At 44.6% G+C, this 12,845-nt stretch overlaps 1 protein-coding gene across 2 annotated transcripts in view; it reads left to right on the top strand.

Moving 5' to 3' along the window:
* The window catches only part of CUNH1orf21 (chromosome unknown C1orf21 homolog), a 97,238-nt gene that overhangs the window by 65,325 nt on the left and 19,068 nt on the right, over positions 1-12,845 (top strand). Inside the window, exon 3 of one of the 2 annotated variants that reach the window (XM_036442513.2) lies at positions 8,671-8,724. The exons of the other annotated variant lie outside the window; for it this stretch is intronic. Coding sequence (XP_036298406.1) covers positions 8,671-8,724 — 54 coding nt within the window. The remainder of the gene's footprint in view (positions 1-8,670; positions 8,725-12,845) is intronic. 2 annotated transcript variants of the gene reach the window in all.

Below are 12,845 nucleotides of genomic sequence, written 5' to 3'. Positions count from 1 at the left end.
GACGGATTTGGCCCTCGGGCCTTGTGTTTGACACATGTGGGTTAGAGCATTGGCCTGTGCACCGAAGGGCTGAAGGTTTGATCCCCAGTCAGGGCGCATACCTAGCTTATGGGTTCCAGCCCCGGTTCGGGCGTGTACAGGAAACAGCCGATCAATGTTTCACTCTCACATTGATGTTCCTCTCTCCCTGCGTCTCTTTCTAAAATTAATTTTTTAAAAACAAAGCATATCCTCTGGTGAGGATTTAAAAAAAAAAAAAGAAGTGATCTTACTGCTCAGGACGATGCTATAATTTTAGGAAGGGAAAGCTGAATGGGAGATTGTCTTGGCTCAGACAATCACTTCTATTTTTTGTCCAACTGAGTCACCCTGTGATAAAAGTGGCCCTGGGCATCACAAGGCTTACTAACCTTTATGTCATTTCCCCTCCCACTCTGTTCCCGAAATGCTCGTGGTGGGGTTTCTTTCCTATCGGTTCTTATCTCGATTTGAACGGTACAAAGTTTCTCCTCATTGGCAAACACGACGTCCACCACTTGTGAACGCTGGCTGCTGTATTTGCAGGCCTGGGAGCTGCCCTGACTCCCAGGATGGCCTGTCCAATTGGAATTCACGGCGATATGTGCTTGTCTCCTGACTCTCACGAATATCAGTGTGGGGGTCATGGATTGACCCACTATTGTTATAGTGTTGTGTTAGTCTGAAAGGCCCAATTTGTTTTATTTTTAAAGTCTATCTTTATTGTTGAAAGTATTACAGATGTTTTCCCCCCCTGACCCCATTGACCTCTTTTACCCAATTCCTGTCCCTTACCCAGGCCTTCACTGCACTATTGTTTGTGACCATGGGTTATGTGTATCCTATCTAATAAAGATGGAATATGCAAATTGACCATCACTTCATGACAAAGATGGTGGCACCCCCAGCTGATAAGGAGGGAATATGAAAATTGATGTGAAAAGATAGCGGCAGCCAGGCAGGGACATTTGCATCATCGCCATGGCATTCTGCCCCCACTCCGGGCCTCTGGGCAGCACATGAAGGCAGAAGGCAGCTCTGGGCCAGAGCAAAGGCGGAAGGCGGCAGCCAGAGCGAAGGCCTGGGTCTTGGGGTCCGCCAGCCAGGGAAGAAAGGCCTATTCTTGCACAAATCTTCGTGCATCAGGCCTCTAGTATGCCTGTAAATTCTTTGGTTAATCTGGGGGGTGGGAAAGAGGGCAAGGGAAGGAGATGAAAGGCCATATTTAAAAACCTCTTTTCAAGTTTTATTTTCCATTGATTATAGTGCTCTTTGATTATATATTCATTTGGTTATTTTTTAAGGTAATTTTATTTGTAGTACCACCACCAAATGTGGCTGATGGAGCCTCAAGTTCTAGATGGCCCACTGGGATTGGGCCACAGCTAGTCGGATTTTGTGACATGGGACATTTTGGCGGGACTGCACCTGCATGCAGTTGTCCTAAAAGGACATTGGGGTTAGTCCTTTTTTATATGAATTCAGGCACAGGTCTTTATATAAAAATCTAGCATATGGCCCTGGTCGGTGGCTCACTGGTTAGAGCTCCAGCCTGTGCACCAGAGGGCTGTAGGTTCGATTCTCAGTCAAAGGCACATACCCAGGTTGCAAGTTTCCTATTTGGGTTGTAACACATGCAGGAGGCAACCAATTGATGTGTCTCACTCTCATAGCAATGTTTCTCTCTCTCTCCCTTCCTTTCTTCCCTTCCAGTCTCTCTAAAAACCAATGGGGAAAAATATCCTCAGGGGAGGATTAACAACAAGATAAATCTACCCTCTGTGCTGCTTTCCCTTTTTGGTATTTGAAATGATGAGAGCAACGGGGCAGCTACCTGCATTGGCCATGGCCAGCTCTCGAAGAGCCGTGTCCTGTCTCCCCTTCCCTCTTCTCGCTGACTCATTAGCAGCCCTGGAAGTAGAAGCTCAGCTTGCTGTCCTCACCTTGGCTCTCTGTTTCTCTCTCTTCAAAATGTGTCCCAGAGTGGACAATCTCTACTGCCCATCAGTCACTTGCCCTTATGATTCCTGTGGCCCAGATTTGTGTGTGTGAGGACTGCTGATGTCACTGGGGCTCTCAGAACATTTGATCTTGGCAAAATGACAAAGCGTGCATTCTTTTATTTATCAGGGTAACTGCTGGGATTTTTTTTCTTACATTACCCATTTTCTGTGCCAGGAATTCAGAAATTCAAAATATACATAATCCATTGGATTTCGAACAAAAGCATCTAGCTGGAAGAAGGTCAGAGGTCTTATGCAGCCATGTACCCAGTAAAAGGGCCCTTCTTCAGCATCCTGGACACAGGCCCTTTGGCGGCCAGCAGCCACTCCGGGTGAGGTCACCAGGCTGCGCCAGGTCACCAGGTGCCCCTCAGGGTGTAGGGCGTCTGGACTCAGATGAGAAACTGTGTGTAAGCTGGGGTTGGGTCCGTAAGCTCTCTGTTTCTTCATCTGAAATGGTGACTGTAAGAAGAATGATAGCACTTCCTCATAGCATGTTGCCAGGTTCAATCAGGTAACACACGTAAAACCTTTGGACATTGTTTGGCAAGAGCTCAGCGCCAATCACCACTCGGTAATGCTGCCCTGAAGGTGTTAGAGGTGAGTCAGGCTGACTCTGCCAGTGCCTCCCCAGGTGACCATGAAAGTTAAGTTGCCTAATCTTTTCTGAGCCTGAATTTCCTTATCTGTGGCATGTGGAGAAGGAGGCCCCAGTATGTACTTGCTGTGGCAGGCAGGCAGGAAGATGCCAAGTCACTGAAAGGGTGAACAAGAATTCATGTGCGATGCCCGATACAGAGTTGATGTGCATTCGGCAATCACAGTTAGTCACATTTTCCGCTCAATAGAAGAGACCAAAATAATAATAATAATAATAAAATAATAATAATAATAATACCAGAGCTTTCTGTTTTCTTTGCCTTAAGAGACAATACAGCACCATGCCTGTCACGTTAGGGCTTTATAAATAATGGATTATTTTACTCAGAAGAGAGCAAGAGAAGAAACTGAAGGATAATTCAGGCTTGGAACTTCCAAGCACCAAAGAAAGACACACAAGATTTTTGCAAGAGCCTTTTACATTAACCTATGGGAATGTGTAAGGTTCAAGGGTGTGTATGAAGTCAGAATTCCTAGTAACACTTCCTTTGATTGACAGCACATCTCTACTGGTTAGCTGAAAGAAAAGGCAAATCAGAATATTTTTAAGGAAATTTAGACTTTTTTCCTTTCAAGTATGAAGGATCCCCCCTTCCCGGAAAATCTATAATTAGCTGAGAGAGTCATTGGCTACCTTGGTGAGGTACAGTCTTTCCTAGCCAGCCATCCCAGGCCAGCAAGCATGAGTGCCCAGAAGCAGGCTTCCTGAACCCTCCCTGCTCCCTGGCTCACCACCTCTCAAAGGAGCCAGTCCCTGGCCAAGGTGCTCCTATGAAGTGAATTCTTCCCTTTACCCCGAATAATTCTTTGATTATAGGTTAATGAGATGGTGACGAATGGCGGCTCTTACATAGGGCCCCTTTTAATGAACAGACAGGAATCCTATTTCATTAGTTTGTCTGTTGTCTGTCTGTAAACGATGCTGTCTGATGTGCATAAGGGCCTTTGAAAACTGTTTGTTTTCCTCATTCTCTTAAGCATCGCCTAAGCACTCTTGTGTGCAATGCTACCTGCGTTCTCAATAAGAAATATTTTGCTAAGTAGATATCATCCCCAGCCTGTATGGAATAATCCAGTTTGGGTGGAGATCATTGTGACCAGGTCGTTGACCCTATTCAGGATAAATTGGCATGGCAGGAGGTTGCCTGGCCCAAGCTGAATGGCCCAGTGCCCAAGCCAGAGGCATTTTTGTGCATTTCAGAGCTGGTCTATGACTCAGCCCTCTGCCTCCTCAAAGGTGCAGGAGCATGCCTGCCCCCCAATATCCATATCTGAGGCTGGGCTGCAGGGCTGCGGGTGGAGAGGATATCTACTAAACCTCCCCAAACCAACCACCTTGAGTGGGACTCCAGGCCTCTGACCTGATATAAATAGGTAGATGTTACCTGGGTGACAGCATACAGTTAGTGACAAAAGGAAGATGAACGCTGGCATTGTAGGATCAATAGATGTGAATTAAAGGACATAATGAGTTCACTTGCCCCAATATCGCCCCCTCCCCCCCAAGTGTTTTCTCTCCTAACTCCTTGAACTTGATCCCTGAACGTAACTTCTGGCTCTAAAAGTCTGACATTGTCCACTGAATGAATGAATATATACTTAGGAATTCTTTAAATATAACACTTTAGGGTTTTTTTCCCCTAGTTTGTTGGGGTTGTTTTTTTGTTTGTTTGTTTTGTTTTGCTTTCAGAAAATCATCTCAGATACACCCACCAAAAGGCTCTCAGGGTTTTCTTTTTTTAGTCTGTGCCCCAGAAGAGTAGTTTCCACGATGCGAGCTGAGAAAGGACCTGTGTGTTGTGCATGCCGCCGAAAGCTATTTCCAAGCACAAACTAAGTGGTTTTTAAAAACGAACACATGGAATGAGTCCCGTGGTTTCATGTGTAGCAGGAAAACCCACTTCACCTCCATCCTAATCCGAACACTGTCAGGCCTTCTGATCGTAAGCAGTCATGATCTTGGACTTGAGAGTGGGGAGGAAAAGATTATGTTTGACTTAGTCATTTGCAAGAAGGTAAATGGTTCTTGTAGCGAAATGGTGTTAGGCTGTCCACCTCCACTTTTAAGCCGCAGTGAGGAACGCCATAGCCCTCCCTGAGCTGTAGAGGAATACACCCATGGACTTGGCTGATCTCCAGGGGCTCGTTTATTAGCTCACATTTCTGTCTGTACAACTTCTCCGTCAACAGAGTACTCCCTGAGTTCCTTTTGCCTACACTGCTGTGGGAGCTGCATAAAATGTCAGAGCTGTGCCTAATGCGTGGCCTTCAACTTCAAGTCCTTCGCTCTGTGGGGAGAAGTGATGGATGAGCCGTGAGGGGACACACAGTCATGTCTTGGTCAATTGTTATTTTCCGCTCAGTGCCTTTCAGCATAGACAGTTCTTCTTCATTTCCTTTTAAGGAGCAAGTATTAAAGTTCCAAAAATGTGTTCAGTGCTGGACTTAATAGATAATGTTCATTCAAAAAAAATGTAAACACCTTCTCCTAAAATTCTTTTGTGTAGTAGGCACAATTCTGGAACAAATACTTAAAAAAAAAAAAAAAAGATTTGTTGTTGTTGACAGTTGACCTTTTTTTTAATATTTCTTTTTTATTTCAGAGAGGAAGGGAGACGGAGAGAGAAAGCTAGAAACATCAATGATGAGAGAGAAACGTTGATTGGCTGCCTCCTGCATGCCCCCTCCCACTAAAGGGGATTGAGCGTGCATGTTCCCTTAACTGGAATCAAACCTGGGGCCATTCAGTCCCCATATCAACAGTCTATCATTGAGCTAAACCAGCTAGTGTGACAGTTGACTTTTAATATTCTATTCATTTCAGGTGTGCAGCTTAGTGGTTAGACATTTTTATCCCTTTCCAAGTGATCCTCACAGATAAGTCTAGTACCCACCTGGCACCATGCACAGTTATTGCAATATTATTGACTGTATTCCCTCTGCTGCACTTTACATCCCATTTCTATTCTGCACCTACCAATTTGTACTGCTTATTCCCTTTAACCTCTTTCATCCAGGTCCCCAATCCCTGCCATATGGCAGCCATCAGTGTGTAGAGCAAAAAAAATTTTAGACCACTATTGAAAATTCAGAGAAGGGTATATCCTTATCCAAACTAATAGAAGGATGTACTTTCATTCCTAGTGATATCACCTTTGGATGTGGGTCTGTGTGCCCTTTGGCCTTTTGTTAACTACCGTATTTTTCGGACCATAAGACGCTCCGGACCATAAGACGCACCAGTTTTTAGAGAAGGGAAATGAAGAAAAAAAGATTCTGAAACAAATAGTGTCCTAAAATATTTTATGTGCATTAAAACCCAACATCACAGTCATAAACACATGTAATCAACCCTGTAAAGTAAACAGCAGCATTTAGAACCATTTTAGAGCCGGGCAAGCACACAGAGACCACACAGAGCCGGGCAAGTAAAAAAACTTTTTTTTTAAAGTTTATGTGTAGGCTATATTTGGACCATAAGACGCAGGGACTTTCCCCCCCCCACTTCTGGGGGGAAAAAAGTGCGTCTTATGGTCTGAAAAATACGGTACATCCCGTTTTCTACTGTGGCCTGAGCGTGTGTGGCCACGGTCAGCATAAGTGCTGCTGACCTCCCTAACCCTCTGTATTTACAGCATGGTGATTTATTAACATGTACTTAGGTGATTTAGCTTAATTGTAGAGCAACGGAGTTAGGACTAAGATTTCCTGATTGCTAATGATTTGGTTCCACTAATTTGTTTCTGTGCTTCCTTTAGCTCGCAGATCCTGTTAGCTGCCCCGAGACACAGTCTTTCCACCATCAATAATGCTCTAGAAACCGTGACACTCCTTTGGGCTTAACACCTCCAATTCATTACCTTGTAATTGAGTTCTCAGATATGCAGGTGGAAGAGAAAACAATGTGTGATTAATGCCTCAGTGTGAATAAGTAGGAACTGTACATATAATGAATGTAACTTATTTTTAACTTTCTCCTGCAGTAAAATATTGTGTTGATGAACAGTTACCAGGCTGAGGTTGAAAAGGTTTCTATTAAAAATTATAAGCTCCATCAGCCTGCGGACTCAGGGGTCCCAGGTTCAATTCTGGTCAAGGGCATGTACCTTGGTTGAGGTCAACATTCCCAATAGGGAGCATGCAGGAGGTAGTTGATCAATGTTTCTCTCTCATCGATGTTTTTAACTCTCTATCCGTCTCCCTTCCTCTCTGTAAAAAAATCAACAAAATATATTTTTAAAATAATAATAAATAATAAAAATTATAAGCTCCCCTTACCCCAAAACTCAACTGCATGAAATCCAATGAACACAACCTCTAAAATTGTTCAATAGCGCCCCCTAGCATACATAGTTTTAGGCTATCACTAGGAAGCAAATTCTAGTTTTTGTTTCCTGTCTAAAAAGTGATTTTTTTTTATGTGTCTAGTTATATTGGCACGTTCTTCACATTATTCAATTGAATGTCTGGAGGTCACTATACTCAGAGGATATGTAATACAGTAGAATAATTTCTTGTGCAAATATTTTCACAATGATTTTACTTTAACTCTGGCTTCTTCTATTCTGTCTCTGCTCTGGTTGGCTGGTGTAAGGAGATTTTTGTTTTCCTTTGGAATAGGTCACGTAGGAAAGAGAAAAGAGTAGAGCGGGGCAGGTTCCTAAAGTAGATTGTGGAAATCCACAGGGTAGACGTTGTATATTGACCTGTGTCCTTGTGGAGTGTTAGACCCTCTGGGCTCTATGATCTTGGGAAGGCTCCTTAACCACTCTGTAACTTAATTTCCTCGTCAGTAAAATGGGTTGATGGCTCACAGAGCTATTGCACAAACCATGTGGTGAGTGCTCGGTGACAATCAGCAGTTGTTACCATTATTTCACCATGGATGCTTGCGTGTGATCATGACCTAGAGCTTGGGCTCTGATATCAGAAAGGCATGATGTCAAACCCTCTGGGAGACCTTGGGCAAGTTGCTGAAACTTGGTTTCCTCAGCTCTAATTGAGGATAATGGTAACTACTGCATATAGGTGTAAAATTAAGCAACGTACACAATGTGTAGATTGAATTCTATAGAACGAGTATAGTGTAGACCCCTTGACTTCCTTCTGAAATGCTAGGTAGACAACACTGAAAGGACTTCAGTTAGGGGTATTTTAAATTCTTCTGAAAGAATCAATTTTGTTTCTAAATGGAAAAAAAAAAGTTATTAGTTGTTCTTTCTGTGAACCATCTTAGCCTTGGAACAGTTACTCTGACACAGTAATACAGTAAATGGTGAGCCATGTGGAGCTCACCACTACCTAATGGGCATGTGTGGCTTAGAATCCAATTTCCAAGACAGCAAGCACACAACAATCCAAACTGTGTCTCATTTCCAACGAATTAGGGGCGACGATGACATGCCTTGGAAATGTTAGAAGACCCAAAGAGTGAATGACCCTGAGTCTGAAAACACAGATGGCAGGTGCCCCTGAAAAGCTTAAATTGCTTCATAAGACGTGAGTGCGGAGAGAGCAATGCTTCTCACCTAATGTGATTTCTCACACGCTATGTGTTTTAAATGTGTGGCGCTGAATGAATAGACTGAATGTCGTAGGCAGTCACCTGACTATATCCCTGGAATTTAAGCTCCCAAGACGCACTTCCAAGGATCTTTGGAAGAACGGGGAGCGTTCAGCATGTACTTGAACGTGTTTTTCTTCTTTGCCAGTTTCACATATTTTGGCCTTTTCCTTGGGAAAAGGTGTTCCCCTAAGTTGAGAGGCAGAGAAAGAGGGAACAAGCAAACTGTCTCTTCGGACGTATTTGCCTGGGAGGGTCTAGAAGAGAGAAGAACGGAGACCAGGAGATCAAACACTCAGAAACCACTTCCTATAGCAGTAGGCCGAGCAAACGAAGGCTTGCTTATCCTTCATAAACCCCGCATTTGAAAGCCTCCTCGGAGAGATGAGAAATGACAGGTCATTGGTTCTTGCCTTTCCTCCCCAGTGTGGTGTCAGGCTGCCCAAGGGGGCCCCATCCCATCACGGTCCCACAGCCACAGTAAGGGCTTGGCTCATGTGTCGTGTGGGCGTGGGACACCAATTGGGAGGGGACGTGTGGGGAAAGGAGCGTGGGCGCTTTTCTAGGAAGCTTCTAAAAGCCCGAGAAGATAAGCAAAGAGAGGCACTGGTGGTTAAACACACCCCTCGTTAGCATTTCAGAATCAATTCTGTTGGCAAAGTCTAGAATGAAGATATTTCTAGCAACCCCTGTTTCTCCAAAAGGAGACTTAAAAGGGAAGAAAAAGAATGGTGCTTACTCTTTCTTGCCTAAGCACCCTATTTCCGTGTTAAAGAGCTTTTTCAACCCAAATGCTAGCTACAGCCAGGCAGTCTTTTCCTAGCCCCGGGCTAAAAGTGCCTCAATAATGGAACCACGCCAGGTTGGATTATTGCCTGTCAGGACTGTGGATAGAATTCTAGTGACGGGCTCCATCCATCCACGTTATAAAATAATCAGACCAGGAACGAATTGACGCTGGTGTTGGCCAGCGAGCCCGGGGGGCGCTAGTAAAACATTTGTGTCCTCTGTTTGCTCCAATTTCTCATGGGAGAATAGAAGAGAGTGTATGGGCAGCTAGCTAAATTTAGGATTAACCAGGTCTAATCACAGAAGGGATGGAAGAAATAATAAATGGGGAGGGGGGGGGGGGAGAAAATCAGTTCTTTTCCACCAGTCAAAAACTCAAAACTCCTATATGTGAAAACATAAAAATAAATAAGTACACTTTTTGCCTGGCCTGTATGGCTCAGTGATTGAGCGTTGACCCATTTGGGGAAAATCCAGATGCCCAGGCCCACCCCTCCCTGGCCCAGCCCCTGCCCACCTCACCCCTACATCTCTCATAGGCCCTCCCGGTGCCCCAGGCTCTCTCTGGCTATACCAGGTTCCTTATGGTTCTCAGTGAGTGCCATGTTCTCTCCTCTCCTATCCAGCTATGCATTTCTCCCCGGGACCCAACCCTGCCCAATTCCCTCTGCAGGATGCATCCCTGACTCTGCCTCTGAGTGAGGTGCCATCCCCAGCACTTCCCCACACATCCTTCTCTCACTTGGAAACACCTGCTCACTCTCCTATTGGTTTCTTACAGGAGGACGATGGTATCTCTGATTTCTCAGCATGGTCAGGCACGTACGTACCATTGAACAGTGTCTTAGTGAAGAATGGGGCCAGGAGGTTCCACCACTATGGTGTTCCACTGTGAGTGGGATGAGAGCCTCCAGGCACAATGGACACGTAGCATGGGCAAGAGATAAACTTGTATAGTACGGAACTACTGTTGTTAAGGGCTGTTTGTTACTGCAACATAACCTACCCTGTCCTAACTGATGCATACTGGGCAAGAATTGACTATGGCTCTTCCATTTCAGGTTCTGACGTATATAGGTTAGTCCTTTGAAAATCTTGGAGATGCATCGTCTTGTTGAAAATATCCTCAACTCAGAGTTCTCGGTGTGATTTATAACACCAGTATGACCTCCTCTTGGTAATCGGTGACATGGTATCTTAATGCCTTTGTTCTACTTTGGTTGGTAGATAATAAAATCATTTCTGAGCAATTTCTTAAAGCACTGTTTACTTTTTAAGGATTATTTTAAACATTTCCAGTCTACCTTGAGAAGCAACTATGTGAAAAATATTGGGTGCTTTAAACATGACTTGCCCCATTGGACATTCGCTTGATATAAAATGAGGTGTGTGGCTGTATTTTATTTTATTTTATTTTATTTGTATTTTAATCTTTAGAAAAAGGATTTCCTTAAAGCAGACATTTTTCATGCCAACTTCATCATGACTGAATAATTCTCACAAAATACTACTAATTCTAATGATCTATTTGGGTGGGTAATGATAACGGAAGTGTTGACTTTGCATAATTATGATCCTGGTGGGCCCAAGTCAGCAATTGCATCCCCCAGCTTGGGCCTTGTCACTTGTTAGCGTTCAGAAATTTTCAGAGTGAATATGACTCAGCGGATCATCATCACTCAAAAGATACAAGATAAAATTCCTTTATATTTGAAGGAGGCAGTGTCCTATCTCATGTTAACACCACTGGAGAAATCACACATGAAACATCACATGAGATTGTTTCCTTACCGAGTACATTCTGCGGGTTACTCCCCACATGCTGGGATGATTTCTCATTTATTGCATAGCTGAAGATGTGCCTACGTTTTATATTTATGTGTGTGTGTGTGTGTGTGTGTGTGTCCTTAAATCTCCTAATTCTGGTTCATAAATAACCTTTTCTAGTTTTCATGTCCTTTCTGAAATGCAGTGTTTCCAACGTGCACAGCAGCACAGTCGGTGTGGCGGGCGGAGCGCTCGGAGAGTTCATATTCAGTGCCTGGTGTCTTTTCCCTGTGTAGATCCCTCTTTAGCAGTCTCCGGAGCCATTATTCCCAACCCCACTTCTTTTCTCTCGGCCTCCAGCTCCCTGCCTCCAGCTGGCCCCTGGGATTTCTTTATAGTTCTGGGCCCAGAAAAGAAGAAAATGAGATTTCTCCCACACTTCCAACCCAGAACCAACTCCGGGGACCCTCACAGGCTGCGGCTGCCTAAGTCCTTTCTGCCGCAGCGGGATAACACAGGGACTGAGCGGGGAGCGGCAGCATCCGTACAGGTGCTGGGACCGTCTCCAGCATCAGAGAAGCTAAGGGAGGCGCAACCTCCTCTGGACACTGACAAGGGCGTTCTGTTCACACAGGAGTAAAATTATTCCAAGCCCAGGAGAAAGTTGTTTGATGTGCTGTTTAAATAAACCTGTCACTCCCTGACATTAGTTTGCAAACACTTAGGGGAAAGGGAGGTTTTTTTCCCAATGGATGGAGCCCCTAAGTAGGAGCTGTTTGAGGGGTTCCTTGCCCTGCTGGGCCTCGCTGTGGACCCCCGGGCAGCCCTGTGGAACCCCAGCGCTGTTTGAAAACTGTCATGTGGAAAACCAACTGGGGGGATCCCTGATCGCGGAGGTATCTTTTCTCTGAAATAGAATTCAGGTCACCTGGGCCTCTTGTTTGAAATGCAGGTTCCTGGGCCAGGATCCCAGACAGGCGTGGATTCAGGGAGTTTGGGCGGAGACTGGGATGTGGATTTCTGTGCGCTTCCAGATGGTTCCAAAACCAGCACGAGCGGGTCATGCACAATGCTGCATGAACTGTGGTTTCCTGGGGCTGCAGCTGAGAGCAGGAAATAACTGCAGATGGGTTTGGGGAGACGTTTTGAGTTGATGGAGCTTTTCTAAGATTGGATTGGGGTGACAATTGCACAGCTCTATAAATTTATTAAAATGTGTTGTTTAGTAAATGGTAAATTTACAGTGCCAGGCCCCTGAGCCAGGTGGTGTGACCCTGAAGGTAAAGAGAAAACCTGGGCCCAGCCCTCCTGGGGTTAGTGCTTTAGGATTCTCTGGCTGCTCTCCCACCTGCTTTGTAAGAAATTAGGCAGCTCATCTGTTGTTCCCTGACGACATCAGCAGAGGAAACAATATCTATGTCATTCATTTCCAACGTTCATGAAAACATTCTTAAGTTTAATGTGTGAGGTAAGGAAGGTAAAACAGACTGCAAAGTGTGGTCAGTGGTTAGAGGGTTAGCCCATGCACTGAAGGGTCACAGTTTGATTCCTGGTCAAGGGCACATAAATTCAATCTCTGGTCAGGCACTTGTGGAAAGCAACTAATCTCTCTCTCTCTCTCTCTCTCTCTCTCTCTCTCTCTCTCTCTCTCTCACTTTCTCTTTCTCTCCCTCCCTCCCTCTCCCTCTCTCCTCCACCTCTCTCCCTTCCACTCTTGCAACAATCAATGAGAAAAATATCCTGGGGTGAGGAATAACACAAAAGAAAGATACACTGCAAAGGAATTGTAGCGATTCTTTCTTTCCTTAGAAAATCACAAAATCACCCTATATTTTGGAATAGCAATGTTATACAGATAGGTTCATGTTTGATGGTCAGTAACAAACCACCACCAGAACATACAAGTCACTGGAATTTCATTGATGTACATGGCTTTTGTGATCCTGGGACAAATATGAACTCAGAAGAGTTCATTTGAGAGACCATCTATCTCAGGTGCCTTCTCACATGGCTTTGCATGTGGTAAGAAAGGTGGGTTGACCCAT

Source organism: Pipistrellus kuhlii, unplaced genomic scaffold, assembly GCF_014108245.1.
Source record: "Pipistrellus kuhlii isolate mPipKuh1 unplaced genomic scaffold, mPipKuh1.p scaffold_m20_p_18, whole genome shotgun sequence".
Classification (NCBI taxonomy): Eukaryota; Metazoa; Chordata; class Mammalia; order Chiroptera; family Vespertilionidae; genus Pipistrellus; species Pipistrellus kuhlii.
The sequence above is the reverse complement of the archived record's forward strand: the minus strand, read 5'-3'. Positions and strand labels throughout refer to the sequence as shown.